This window comes from Struthio camelus, chromosome 16, assembly GCF_040807025.1.
Source record: "Struthio camelus isolate bStrCam1 chromosome 16, bStrCam1.hap1, whole genome shotgun sequence".
Taxonomy (NCBI): Eukaryota; Metazoa; Chordata; class Aves; order Struthioniformes; family Struthionidae; genus Struthio; species Struthio camelus.
The window spans coordinates 21,789,674-21,804,531 of record NC_090957.1 but is presented as its reverse complement, the minus strand read 5'-3'; the positions used below and the strand labels follow the sequence as shown (position 1 = coordinate 21,804,531).

Below are 14,858 nucleotides of genomic sequence, written 5' to 3'. Positions count from 1 at the left end.
GATGCCAGCTAACACAATATTCCAAACAGGCTATTTCCTCAAAACACGAAGTTGAACATGAAGTACAGTCCGCGGCTTAGTCAAGGAAAGCTGAAACCATTTGTCAGCTGTTCTTCAGTAAAGAGACAAAGCTGTTAAGCCGAGTTCAGTCAGTTCTGAACACCGCAGTCTCTGAAAGAAAGCAGTCCTCCTGGGCTTACGCAGCGGGAGAGCTGGGTGTTTAGGGTTAACGTGAGTTAGAAAGGATGGAGTTCAATCTATATACACGCATACAGGCGCCAGCGGTTAGAAAAGCGCTTGAGCACATCACACGCATCCCTACGTCCGTTGTTTGGCCTTGGAGAAACATCGCCAGCACACGCAAGCCGCAGATCTGCAAGAACGAGAGGCACCCGCGGACGCCGCGCGCCCCCACCGCCCCCGGACCCTCGCTCCCCACAACCACCGCTTCGGCCACCGCCTCCTCGCGGCGGCAGCGGCGAGGACGGGGTTTTTTCGTTTTTTTTAAACCTACAACAAAAAGGGAAAACCGCCGAACAAACTCGCGCTTTACCTTTTCTCTTTATTTTGCCTGCGGGATTTGTGCAGCAAGCCGATGAGCACCACGGCGGCGCGGATGCCGGCGCGCTTGGAGTGCATCCCGGCGCCCGGGCGCGACATGGTCCCGGTGCCGGCGGCGGGGGCAGCGGGCCGGGCCGGGCCGGGCAGCGCAGCGCAGCCCCGGCCGCCGCCGCCGCCCCCGCGCTCGCTCCGCGCTCGCTCCGCGCGCCGCCGCCGCCGCGCTCCCATGGGGGCGGCGCCGCGGAGCCGCAGCCCGGCCCGGCCGGCCGCGGGGGCGGCACTAGCTGCCCCCTCCCCTGTCTTTACGCCTGGAATGGCTCACGAGACGGCAGGGAAAACCGGAGCCCGCAAGGGCGGTAGCAGCGAGGTGCGCACCGCCCGGCCGCAGCCGGTGCTTTCGGAAGAGGAGGGCAACGCTGTCTTTTCCTCCACAGATGTCCTTCACTGATTACCGCTAGGGATGAGCTGAATTTTAAGAACGTTAAATGAACAGGGGCTTAATTTTTTACAGCGAAGCTCTAATGTCACCAGTATTATTCTGATGCTGAGGTTTTTATAACATCCTGTCCTGTCACCCGTATACTTGGGCTGCCGAGTATTTACAGCAGCGAAGTTACAGCACCTTTAAAGTCTTAACAGGACAAAAGACACTGCGCCCCCCCATTGCAAATGTTTTCTTCCGTCCCTTCGGCCCCCACCAGACCCCTGCCGTGGGCCGGCTCCGGGGGGACAAGCGGCACCGCCAGCCTCGGGCTCGCGGTCCGCTGCGGCCCCAAACGGGCGCGATGGGGTGCGACCCCTCCGGCTCGCCTGGCGCACAGGCGACCTGGCAGAGGGCGTTCTGGGGGGGGTATTTTTGCCTTTTTACCTTTTTTTTTTATTTCTTTTTCTTTTTTTTCCCCCCTTTTTTCCCCTCCACTAAGTAAACCGTAAATGACCCCCTTCAGAACATCAGCCCCTCTCCCTGGCGACGGGCTCGTTACCGTGGCGATAACCACCCGGGCCTCTTCCCCTTCACCCCCCCATCACCTTCCTCTCGCCCTGGTGTCACTGCCACGGAGTTGGCTTTTGAGCAGGTCCCTCCTTCGGAGGATGAAGGCAGTCCACGCTGCGGACAGGCAGACGGGACTCTAGACGAGACCGAAACACAGGCGTCCACCCGGCCCAAATCCACCCGCGCTCCGCGTCTTCCCAGCCGGCTTCAGAGAGGCGACAGCAAACCTGCGGCATCGGCTGCGAGGGAGGGAGCCCCTGCCCCGCGGCCCCGCCAGCCTCGCTGCCCGGAGACCCGCGAGCGGGGCCGTCAATCATTAACGGCGCGCTGGGCTCTGCCGGCACGGCCCGGGATAAACGTGTCTGCTCAGGAGCCACCAGCTCGCCAGGCCGCGGGGCGCAGCTGGCGCTGCCGCCCTGCCCGGCGCCTCGCGCAGACCCCGGCGGCAGGAGCCCGGCTAAACCCGCCTCCAGGCTGCAGTTCAACAGCCTCTACCAGAAACGACCACATTGAGGGTGCTCAACATATTTTTAACTCCGGCCTTTTCCGCCTAAATATCTCAGCGCAAGCTCTAATCACAGGAATGCTTTAATTCCAGTCAAAATCCCCTTCGGCTTTGCTGTAATTTCTTTACGCATCCCGCTTTAAGGCAGCTAAACATACACGTCAGGCTTTTTTGTCAACAACCGATTCAGCCCCAGACCAGAGAAAGGCAGCGGCCGCCCCGCTCACATCCACGGTCCGCAGCACACGCGGAGCTCTTCCGAGTCAAGATCTAAACTCGAGGTTAATTTTAACATCGACGTTTTAAGGTTTAACAGCGTTCGAGCGGGGCCTGCGAAGACCGCCGCAGGAGCCGGGTCGGTGCCGCCAGCGGCTCGAGCAGACGAGCGCGGGGCTCCCCGCGTGCCCAACGCCGGATCCCGAAACGGATCCCGAAACGAGCGCTTCTGCCTCCTCGGTACAACGTTGCGTGACACCAAACTGTGGCACGTGACAAAATATGAACGGGGAAGAGGAAAAAAGGTACGTAAACTTGGATGCTATCTTCGTCCTCACCGAAAGCGAAGAGCGCTTAACTCGCCCTGAAGCCTTCTAATAAAGCTTTTGTTGGACCAACAAATCCCTGTGCTCTTGCTGAACAAGCAAGAGGCAGAGTCTGACTAATTTCTAAGGTAGTAGCAAAAAAAAAAAAAAAATTAGAACCCATTTCCACACCAAATTATATCAGTTCTCCAGCACCTCATTAGCTTTCGTCTAATTGGAGGGGGAGGGGTTAATTTTAAAGCTTTTACCTATTGCATTAAACAGACAGCTTCAAATTTCATAGAGTCTCTCTCCGGAGACGTTTTCCCTGGCTGCTCTTCCCCCCCTTTCCAGACAAGTTAAGTATTAATCACGTCTTGTTTTATGCTGAAGTAGCTTTGTATCGATTTTTGAAGATGTTCGTTTCGCTCGTGTTCGGAAGAGAGGATCCCTTCGAGCGGGTACGCTTAGCTGCGCTTCCTCCTGCACCCAGCTGCAGCCAGGGAGGCGTCGGGCTCCTCGGTCTCCTCCGGACCTCACCTGCGCTGACCCGCACGGAGCGACGGCTCGGAGGCAGGCGGGGGCTCCCGTCCCGAGCGGGCCGCTCCCCGGGGAGGGACCGCCGGCGGGGCCGTCGCCCGCTGCTCCAGGGACAGGCTCGCGGACGCCGCCAGGAGCGAGCCGCCGCAAGGCAGGTCCGCGCCAGCACCGCCTTCCCCGGCGGGGTCGAACGTTTCCGCCCTAAGACCGAAGGGGACGAATGACCCGTAACAGGACGTAGGAAAGGCGCCGGAGCTCGAGGGGTCCCGCCCGGACCTTCGCCCCCTCCACAGCGCACCACGACCCTCGCAGCGCCTAAACTGCCTTCGCGGCAAGCGGCCGCCGCCACCGCACAAAGCAGCGGATGTCTCTTTAAAAAGCCCTGACGTTTTTGCTCCGGAGAAAACCGTTCGGGAGCTGACTACAAGCCTGAATCCCCAGGCGCTGGCGAGAGCTCGTTTCAGGTCTGAGCAATTACACGCCGGTACTAATAAGTCATCGCGGCGGCCGGATCATTTATGCCAAGCTTGGCATTTTCTCCTGCGCGCTCTGCCGAGACAGAAAGATCTGAAAATATCGTGCTGTGACCAGATCAAACCCTCATCCCTGATATTACAGAATCTCCCGTGCAAACATGATACTGTTAATATTATTATTAAAAATTCATATGTTTGCGGAGTAACTTCTGCTTTAATTTTAGCGCTTCGGTGAGACCACATGGCAGTCGGTTCGGAGCAGCGCGCGACCTTCCCGGCGCGCTTGCGCAGGCTGCGCCCAGAGCGCCGTCATCGGCGTCATCGGACAGGGCCCACGCGCCGCCCTCAGCCAGACTTAGTGCTCTCCAGCTGGCGAGGGCCGGGGCCGCACGCTCGCTGCCGGCAGCGGCTCTCGCCCCGCGCGGGGCTCGCGCTGCAGGCGCCGGCGGGAGCCGAGGCCTCCGGCCGCCCAGGGCTGCTGAGACCCGGCCGAGCTGAGGAGCCCAAAAGGGTGTTTTCCCCTCAGCCGACCGGGCTAAGCCCGCCTGTAAGGCTCGGCGATGGAAAGCAGAGGGGAGACTTGCCTTAGTAAAGGACGCCTACGATTGCCGCTGCCGCCCGTTTCTGCCCTTCAGCAAACGGGATAGGCTTCGTTTAGCGCTTTAGCGGCAGAAACGCTTTCCTTCCTCAAATGCAAAACGCATTTTCTCCATGCACAGTCCTTAGCTCCTAATCTGGTGCCCGAATCGTGCTGCGCCCCCCCAGAAAACGCATGGAGCGGGCCTCCAGCCCGCCCGCGCCGTTTTGCTGGGCGCGAAGCTGCCAGCCTGCGACGGCCGGGCCCCGGCGGCGCCCCGCTCCCCCGCGCAGCCTTCTCCAGCCAGACTCAAAGAGCTGCAGACAGAGAGGGACAAAAGAAGGGTATAAGCAACGTAGAAAGACAAAAATAGTAACCGAGCAGTCACATTCGCATTTCCCTGGCAGAAGAAGAAAAGGATTTAGAGCTGGCAAGCGAGGGAGAAAGCGATTATGGTATTTCAAGGAGTGCTGCAGGAGGAGGATAAGAGTGCCTCCAGTTTTAAGAGAAGTATCACGAGAAACAGAGCTTTAGATTATGTTAAGTCCAGCCCCAAGTAACGTGATTACAAATTTACTTTATGACTTCATTTAGAAAGACAGAGGAAATACCAAGAAAGCGCAAGGCAGGTATTTTTTCTTCCTTTTAGACAAACTATCCCTGTGCATGGGAGGAGCTGCACAAAACCTGCAGAGCAACCATTCGGGCACCAGTGTATGCATCAAGGGCACAGCAAAAGGTGAGTTAGGGAAGGCTTAATTACTTTTTAAATTAAAGGTAGATACAGAAAACCCGCAAATTAGGAAAGGAAACTTCCGGCCTCTTTTCATTCTTAGTGCAGTCACTCCCATTCGGATGTTCGATGTACTCTCCAAAAGATAGACAAGGAGTCGCATAACGGTCAACGTAACAGAAAAAACAGTTTTTTCGATGCCGCAGTCTTGGACCGACTTGCGTTTTGCCTAGAACCTGAGCCTGTAAAAATGCGTCCATGGGATTTGCAGAGGAGCCTGCAGGTCCGGGAGCCAGGCCTCGCTGCGCGGGAACCCGGCTCCTACCGGGAAGCTCCACAGTTAAGGAAAAAACCCAGTTCCCGCTACAAAACACCGGATGGAAAAGGACAAACGCAGGCGAGCTGGACTGGGAGATAATTGGGTGGGTCTGTCCGTGGGCCAGGACCCATCCCGGGCACCGACCTTCCGCCTGAGCGCCGCCGCGCCGCCCCAGCGCGCTCAGCAGGCTTGCGGGGAGCAACGGCAGCCGCGGCGAAACGCAGAAGTCACTGCACGCCCCGGCCTCGCCTTGGCAAGGAGCCGAAGCCCAGGCGCGCGGCGCTGCCCGCGACGCGCCGAGCAGGCCCGGCGCCTGGGTGACGGAGCGCCGGCTGCCCGGGGCGGCTGTGGAGCCTCCTTCGCCGCAGATGTTCAAAACCCGCCCGGACGCCATCCTGGGCAGCGCGCCCCGGGTGGCCCTGCTCGAGCGGGGGGGTTGGACCAGACGATCTCCGAGGTCCCTTCCAGCCTCAACCGTTCGGCGCTTCCGGGCGCGAGCGGCAGCGCCGTTCGCGGACCGGCCGCCCTCCAGCGCCGGGCAGGCGAGCGGAGAGCGACACCGGCGCCCGCTTCGGGGAGGGGGAGGCTTACGCAGAAGGGACTGCAGCAGGCAAAGCGATCGCCCGGGACTAGGCGACGGCGCGGCCGCGGTGCCCGCCGCAGGCGGGAACGCCTCCGACCTCCGGGCCGGCGAGCAGCAGGACCCTCGGGGCGCCACGGAGCCGGGCGCTGGCGCCGCGCTCCCGGCCCAGCCCCCCAGAGCCCCTTACCGGGGCTTAAGGAGCAACCCAGGCAGCAGCCAGAGGCAGCAGAGGCTAAGGCGGAGGGGCGCCAGCAGCCGCCGCGGACGCCGGGAACGGAGGCGCTCGGCCCTCTGCTCTGCCTCCCCGCTCCGCGGAGAGCGGGGCAAATCTCTCGTTAAACGCGCCACCCGGCGCAATCAGCCGTTTGCTGCTGCTGCCAGACGGATGCCAGCCGTCGGGGCCGGGGGACGCGGCGGGCCGCAGCTAACCAGGGCGATGCGCCGCGCCGGCCCGGCCGCCCGCGGGTTCGGCCGCCCGGCGCCCAAAGCGCGGCGATGAGGCGCTGGGGCCCCGCACAGCGCGCTCAGGAGAGGCGCTGCCGGTCGCCCTCCCGTTGCTATCCAGCCTTTAAAACGCACCCGAAGCGGGGAGTCGTCTGCTGCAGCGCCCGCGACGGCGGCAGCTGGTGGAAAACGCCTGGCAGGGCCGGGGGCTGCCCCCAAGGGGAAAGCGGCGCTCGCCGCGAAGCGCAGCCCGAGGCTTCTGCGCAGAGGTTTTCAGCAGCCTTTTCACGCCAGCGCCCATCGCTGTCGCAGGAAAAGCGCCTGCCAAAAACCCGACCTGCGCGAGCAGAGCGATAAACAGCGAGGTGGCCTGCATCGCGGCGGAAGCGGGCTTTGAGCCCAAAAGCTCAAGGTCTGGACGGGTGGCTGCGAGCGCCCCGGCAGCTCCCGCGGCGCCCCGAGCGCACGCCCGGGGCCGGCCGAGCCCCGAGCAATCGGCTGTGCGCGATGTGGCTGCCACGGGCAGGAAGGGAACCGAGAACCGGGGGGGTCAGGTCGGGCACTGCTCCCTGCCCCGTTGGCTCCTTCGAACGCCTGCAGCATTTCTATTTGGTTAAATTCAGCGCAAAATAATCATCGCCATAATGACAGCAGCACAATTAAATGGAAATTGTATTCTTGATAATTCAGGGCATTCTTTCCCTCTGAATAAGGCTTTCTGAAGAGGCAAGTTCCCAGATTTCAGCATTAGATTAAATTAAATCAAATCAGCGGAGGAAATAAGTCTTTTGCGTATGAGCAGTTCCTCTGAATTTTACTAGCAAATCAGCAGACTAAATGCCCTCAGTTATCATTAACATCGCTAATAAAGCCAGCAAACCAGCCGCCGCGGCGAGCCGGGCGCCTGCAGAGCCGCCGGCGCCTGCGGGGCCCTCGCTGCTCCGCGGGGCGGCCCCGGCCGGCAGCGTTATCCCAGCACGACGCCACCGGCACCCAGGCGGGAAGCTCAGGGCTCGCTACCACCGTCAGCCACCGGCTCCGGCGCCGGCCCGCCCCAGGACAGCCCTCTCCGACCAAGGCGGGCCGGAGGCTGGCAGTCGAACCCGGCCCCAGCGGGGCTCGCTCTGCGCGGGTGCTGAGCGCGCCCGCGGGCACCGGCAAGGCTCCGGCGCCGAGGACCCGCAGGCAGGCACTCTGCTTCGGCAGAGCGGCTCGGCACGGGCCGCGCAAAGCCAGCGGCCGTAAACGCAAACCCGCTCGCGAGGGCCGAACGCCCAGCTTGCTCCGGAGGGGTCTCCTCCCGAAAACCGCTCACGGCGTTAGGCCAAAGAGGAGTCCGCGAGTCGGGCGCACACCCCTTTGCCGGCCTGGCTCCCCGAGGGCGACGCCAGGAGAGGCAGCATCACCCGCCGGCTCGGCGGCGACCCGGAACAAATCCCGTGCTGTCCACGTCCCCGCCGGCCCCGCGGGGCTGGCGACACCCGGCTCGCTCGGGCCGAGCGCGAAGGCACAAGGACGCCGGCTGGGGAGAAGCTGCTTTCTACCCCCCCGAGCAAAACCGGACGGCCGTTTCGGGGAGCGCGCGGGTGGCAAACCGCCGGGGCGGTCGCCGTTTCGGCGGCGAGCAGCGGGCTGCGGCGCGGCTCGCACACCCGGCAGCGCCCGCGGCTCCGTTACCCGCCTGCCTCAAGCGCCGCGTCTGCTGCGACAACGCCGAGACACGTGTAATTTGTAGAGTTAAAACACAGGCGTTATCTCAGTGACACATCCTTACAGCAGGGAACACGGAGTCAATCACGTTCAGCAATAAAAACCCATTTCTACGTTTGCTTTCCCCCCTCGTCTCTTGCTCCAGACCGCGCAGATAGAAAAGCCACGTCGGCTGGCAGCGGGGAGGTTGCCGTTCTCCCTGCCAGAGCACCTCGCCTGGCACAGCCTCGCCAGCACGGGAACGCCGCGCGGGGAGCCGGAGGGCACGGCCACCGCCGGCCTCGAGCGCGCCCGCCTTCGGGGAGGCCGGGCGGGAAGACGCGTCCCGGCTCTCGAGGCGGCACAGCAAACCTGCCGCCCGCGGCAAGAGTCGTGCTCAAGGCAGCGCTCTTGCGCCTGCCGCCAGAGCCGGGCCCCGGCCGCGTCCAGCGCGGCCCCTGCCCGCGGCGGCAGCGGGAGCAGGCGCTGCTGCAAGGTCCAAGGGAAACGCTCCTTCCCCGCCGCCGCCGCTCGCAGTCAGCCTCCAAGGGGACGGAGATGGCGTATCTCAGGCGAGAACGCTACTCACGTGCTTGTTTCTTGTTCTCTTTCCCTAAGGAACGAGTCAGGGCCAGAGGGGGGATCACGGGGACCCCGGTTTGATCCTCCACCTATTACGACGTTGGCATTGCCCTGGCCGGTCAGCGTACCGCCCCGTCCTCTTCCTCCTAGCACGCAGGTGGAGAGCGAACTGTTCCACTGATACGGTTGTGCTGAAGCTGAGGAAGCACCTTGAGGATCCGTTGCAGAGTCCTTCCTCGTTCCCAGCCAAGCCCAGGCTGCTGCTCGTTACCAACACGTCATAAAGAAATATAACCTGTGTCATCTCAGCGAGAAGAACACGGAGCTCAGCTTTCCAAACCGGCGAGGATTAACACCAAATTGCTTGTACAGAGGAGGAGCTGTGACAGCTCCTGGTGTGTGACACCAGAAGCGCTCGGGAAGGGCAAGAAAGGACTGTGCATGACGGGGTGACCTCTGAGGCTCCACAGATCGCTGCTGCAGCTCCGGCCTGCTCAAGCACCTGTCAAGCCTCCACGTGCATCTTCTAGGTAGGGGTCGGAGATGACCCGCGCTTTCACGACAGGCTTTTAAAGACGCGAGGCTCCCAAACATGCCGAGGGGTGGGCTGAACGCCGGCGCCGTTGCTTGCTAACCCCCAAAGGGTATCGCAAGCCCTGCTGGAGGTAAAACGCCGGAGACGGAGAGGCCGTTCCCAGGCGCGCTGCTGCGAGGCCCCCTCCGCGCTGCCCGGAGCCGCTGCCCCGCGGGGCCGGCCAGACCCAGCGCGGCACCGCGCCGCTGCCGCCGGGAGCCCCAGCGCGGAGAAAGGGGCGGCCGCTGGGAGCGCCGCAGCAATTAACAGTCATCGTTAGCGAACGCCAGGCTCCCGCTCGGTTACTCCGAGGGCCAGGGCACCCAGACGCCCAAATTAAACCCCCACGTCGGCCCACCGAGCGTCAGCGCCGCCGGGGAGGCCGAGCGCGCTGCCGCCGCGCCGATCGCGGCCGGCGGGGAAGCGTCCCCCGAACTGGGACAGGCCGCTTCCACCGCCGCGCGGCGTCTTCATCGCTCTAGCCGTTACACCTCCCTCCCCGCTACAACAATATTTGCTTCTGAAAGGCTGTTTTTCTTCCAAGCGGCCTCGCCGCGACTGTCTGCCCAGAAGGGCCCGCGGCCAGCGCGGAGAGGAAGAGGCCGGAGCCGCGCTGCCCGGGGCGGCGGCAGCCTCCCCGCAGCGGGCTGGCCGCCGACGGGTGACGCGAGCGCGGCTCACCGGGTTCAACGGGACGAAACCCCGGGGCCCTCAGAGCCGGCAGCCCCTTTGCGGCGCCCAGAGCGCGTCCCGCGGGCGAGCGCGGCGCTGGGCGTCTCCCGGCCTGCGCCCCCCAGATAGGGCGCCGGGGCGGCCCGGCCCGCAGCCCCCGTCAGCGCAGGCCTCTCGCGGCTGAGCGGCCCAGGCCTCCCCTCTCCCCGCGGCCCAACGCGACCTTCCGCCCCGGCGTCCTCCGCGGAGGCCGCAGCCCGCGGAAGGTCGCTCGGAGAGCTGCCGCCGGGCCGGGCCGCGGCCCCCTCGGGGCAGGGCCGCGCGAGCGCCGACGGGCTTGGCCGCCGGCCCGGGAACGGGGCCGAAACCGCGGCGGGGCCTGCCGAGCAGCCCGCTCCCAAGGGCGCCCAACGCGGCGGCGCCCCGAGCCGGGCCCAGGCCAGCCGGGCCGCCCCGCTCTGCCCCCCCGCCCCGCACGCGGGAGCGGCGGAAACCGGGCACGAAGCCGCCCCGCGAGGACGGCGGGCGCTCGACGCCGCCGCGCGCGCCCGCTCATCCCGCGAGCTGAAGGAAACCCTTCTCGCCCCGGCCCCGCCTGAGCCCTTTTTCTCTTTCGTTTCTGCAGCTTTCACGATGAATTTCCCCCCGCAGACAGGCAGGAGGAGGGAGCACGCCGGGAAGCCGCGCTCGGCAGCCCCGGCCGCCCAGAAGACGAGCAACTGGGAAACGAGACGAAACCCGGAGCCCGCCTGCCTCTGCCCGCCGGAGACAGCCGCTCTTGGGGAGTTTTACAGGGTTCGCCGTGCCGCGGAGGTGAGGGCCCAGCTGCAACACGCGCGCTGCTACAGCTAGAGCATGATTGCAAAACATGCCTCTGCATGCAATTATCCATTTTAAGAAATTATAATAATTACAATTAAAAAAAAAAACCCACAAAGGACGATCTGTCCTCCAGAGCTTGTCCTCACAGGACCTAGGCCCAAGCCTGGGAAGATCGCTGAAGCGGTCAGTGCAGCTCCTGCTAAGCAGCTCCATCATTCCCATATCTCCCCATTAACTCTGCTCCGACCCCATCAAACATTAAAGAGCCTCAAGCTTGGACACAGCTCATTTTACAAAGGTCAAGTAAATCCCATCTCGTCTGTTCCCACCTCCGTCTTCCACCGCCATTCCCATTACCAGACAAGTCACATGCCATCTCACGTGAATGCACGCTAGCTCTCAGCAGCTGGTGGTACAAGGCCCTGCTGTTCCACAGAGACGTGGTTATTTCATTGCTATTATCGCTTCGTGAGGTAAAATGAGAAGCAACTTTTTGTCTGATGAAGGGTCTTTTTCTAATACTCAGCGATTTCTCCCCTACCCTACTGATGATACCGAAGAAAAACAGCCAGAGCACCAAGGGCTGAGAAGCAATCAGCAGGCAAAGGGTTCGTTAACCTCATGCTAAGGACAGCACTGGACCAGGTTATTTTTGAAGCAAAGGGAACAAATCTGGACCACGGAGGCACGTCCTTGCAGTCCCAGTCACACCTACAGCAGAGGGTACGCTTGGCCAAGCTGTTTGACAGCTCCTGGTGGACCTTCTCTCTGCCAAACCTGCTGGTAACTCAGGTAGTCGTTGCGCTGGCCTTGGACTAGTTTGGGATGTTTGCGAGAATGCACATGATACTTATGCAACCTTATCTGGGCCAGAGCTGCTTTTTGATATGCAAACATCCTTTGATATGCTGATTTTTCCCCCTAGGGTTACCTTGCAGCTTCAGAAATTGATTTAATTGCAGTCTCGCTCCGTTCTTCCCTCCCGGGAAGCATGACCTACACCAAGAAACTTTAAGTATAACTTCTAAAACACGCTAAAGCCATATCGCAACCAGCACTCCCAGTGCCACACTGGTATCACCCGATCCAGGAGACACGGCTCGCCTTCTGCAGAGACTTCACGTGACAATAGAAACATCAGCAACAAACTGGCATTTCGAGTGCTTCTTCCAGACTTGATCCCCCTGTTGCCAGTCCAAGGGGTTCAGCTCCCCCAGACCTTTCATATCAAGTGAATCAAGAGGGGGGAGGAAAGCACACAATGGAATGGAATGGCGCAGTGGAACTGGCACCAAACTGGACTGTGCCAAAGTCCCACATCCACGCCAGCCAGGTTCGCACGTGGAAGCCTTGGTCTCCGTGTTGCAGCACACTAGTGCCAGCAACGGTGCCCTGCAGGGCGCAGGCCCACAGCAGGTTTTACTGATTTATTTGAATTTTTCAAATACTGCTACACGCGTCCCTCCCTCCAGCACTCTGAGCCCACAGCCCATTAACAGAAAAAACAAAAACTGTTTAGGAAGCGCATCGCTACCCCAGCAACGGCATGCCTGCAGGCGGGAGCCTCGGCGGGGCGGGCGCCGCGGGGGGCAGCTAGCCCCTGCCTCGGAGCGGGACCTCCTGCCCGCAGCTCAGCCGGCTGCTGCCGGGACGCGATTCCCAGGTGCCGGGGCCAGGCAGCACCGAGGCCGGCGGCAGATGGCTCGTCCCCGCCCCGACGCCACGCTGAGGGGCTGCACGGCGGGGAGGCGATGCCCCAGCCGCGCGCGCAGCTCCGCAGCCCGCGGGCTCGTACCAGGGATGCGCTCACCGAAGCCGGTCACGAGCCCTCCCCGGACCGCAGCCGGGGCCGCTCGGCCCAGCACAGCCCCCGGCAGCACTTGCGCGCCGGGGCCGCGGGCTGCAGCCGACCGCACGTCTCCGTCCCAAGCCGAGGGGAGGACGCGGCGGGACACCGCGCTCGAACCCCCAGCTGCAAAGCCGAAGCCTGCCGGCCCCTTTCACCCCAGCAAGCGCGGAAACGGGGTGCAACCGCCAAAGGCAAAGCAAGCCCCGAACTCACCAGAGCTTCCTGTGCATCCCGAGGCGGCGGGGCGGCGCTCGAACGCAGGGAGCGGCGGCAGCCCGAGGCGTTCGTCTTCCCGCAGCGCTTTCGCTGGCGGATCGCGACTCCAGGTACGTCCCGGCGCTTGCTTTAATGCAATTAGGCCAACTAAACCCGCAACCGAGATGCCACGGCTATCAATCTGCCTTGGCTCCTCCGACACGCCCGCTCTGCAACGTCTACTCATTTTCTCTAGTTTCTCGTCCCTCAGACATATTCATGGTTACCATAGGAACTAATGAAAACCAAATTAAAAAATAAAAAGGAGGGAGAGACAGAGGAGAAAAAAGCTTCGGTGCTCTGGTGCCACCTGCGTTCGAGTTTGTTGTCGTGGACAGCAGAAGCAGCACTGGGAGAGCAGCCCTGCGCAGCGCCTCCCTCTCGCCGCCGCGCTCCGGCCAGCGGTGCAAGAGGTCAAGCCAAAGGCAAATTCACACCGCGTTGGATCCCCAACGCCTCAGGGGGTCGGGGCTCCGTGCCCCTCAAACCCAGGCAGCCCTCGAGGGCTTTCCTGGGGGAGGCACCTGCACAACCCCTGTCGCTCAGCCCCCCGCCGGCAGCTCCCAGATCTGGTGCCGGCGACCCACCGCGGTCCAGGTCTCCCAAGCACCGCCGGCCCGGGACTGAGCCCTGGCGCAGGGCACTCGCCCACCGTCCTCGATGCCTCGCCAGCCTGGCCTCCAACGCCGGCGGTGCCCACGAGCGCGGCGTCCCCCGGCTCCTCTTCGAGCTGGGAAGGGCCCCGGGCCCCGCGCGCGGGTCCTCGCAGCCCTCGTGCGACGCCCGTTCACGAAACGGCGCGCGCCAGCTGCCCGTGCCCCCGATCAGCAGCCGCTCGCTATTTCTCCGCTGCCAGATTTTTGCAAGTCAATATTGATGTTTGCAGAATGCATAAGGCTCCTTGAAGTGCTCCTTGGCTTGCAGAAAGCAGCTTGTCTTTTTATTAACAAGTTAGACAGCAAAAGAAGATTGCCTACGCCCAGTGTCTCAGCCAGAAGGCTGCAGTAATAAGAGGGTGTTAGAAAACCAGAAAAAAAAAAATTAAGCTTTTACAAATATCTAACATGGCTCTGGCTGGGCCCCAATTACAGAAACGTTTAATGAAGCAATCTGTCCACAAACCAGGAGAGCTACGGCGCTCCGGGATGCATTAGCTGCAAAGAGCAGGAATAAAACCCTTTTCTGGATGCTCAGGCAGCTCCGAGCCAACCCCGCTGGCGAGGCCGGGGTCCGGCACGGGGCTCGCCCTGCCTGCGCCAGCCCAACCCCGCCTCTCCCAGGTGCCCGTCCTGGAGCAGCGCGGGCGCCTCGGGCGTCTGCAAGCGCGGGGCCACGGCCAGGAGCGAGCGGGGACGCAAGGGCCTGCAGGGGAACGAGGCGCTTGGAGGGTGGTTTGTCCATTTTAAACGGACAGGCGAGTTCGCAGGGACACGACGGAGCGGGGGCTCGGCGGCGCCGGGCAGGCACCCTCGCTCCCGGTGAGCGCCGCCAGCAGCCCAGGGCCAATCATCCCCCCCGAAAGCCGTCGTTCAGCTTTTCATAAACCTTTAAATGCCTTCCCTTAGCCCTGCCTTTGAGGTAACAGCTTCCATTTCCGTCGGGGTTTGAGAGGCTTTGCAGCCATGCAACAATCCAATTTTCCCCACAACAAATTTATTTCCGTGAGCTTTGGAGGGGAAGAGAAACACAGCCATCAGATCCTTATTCCTGCCAAAAGGAGGTGGCTGATTTGATCCTTGACATAACCAAAGCAAACTGTGCCAGGGAGAAGGGGGAAAAATTGAGGGGCCATCTCATTTCTGAGTGTGGAAAACAAAGCAAGCCCTCAAGCTCGCACAGCCTCATTTTACATCACATCAGCAGTTTTGCACAAGTGGCGTGTCAGCAGCAAAGATGTTCTGCTGTGATCAAAAATGCATTCTGGAAAAAATTTTATAAAATTTAAATGTCTTACTTGACTGAACAGCAGCACACCTGGAGCAAACCGACATGGCATTGCACACCACCAGGACTCTGCAGCACTGCACAGGCATTAATTGCATGGTGTGGTGCAGGTTAAGTGAGCATGCATGCAGCAGAATTGCTGCACAGACCCCAAAAACCAAATTATGGGAGAAGGCAGAGTGTAAGGAACAGTGCAACCATTCTCAGCAGCACAAGGA

General features: G+C 61.9%; 1 protein-coding gene across 9 annotated transcripts in view; it reads right to left on the bottom strand.

Annotated features, from left to right (window-relative positions):
- The window catches only part of RAP1GAP2 (RAP1 GTPase activating protein 2), a 71,000-nt gene that overhangs the window by 35,666 nt on the left and 20,476 nt on the right, over positions 1–14,858 (bottom strand). Inside the window, exon 1 of one of the 9 annotated variants that reach the window (XM_068909883.1) lies at positions 554–660. The exons of the other annotated variants lie outside the window; for them this stretch is intronic. Coding sequence (XP_068765984.1) covers positions 554–660 — 107 coding nt within the window. Of the gene's footprint in view, positions 1–553; positions 661–14,858 lie in introns of those variants that run through there. 9 annotated transcript variants of the gene reach the window in all.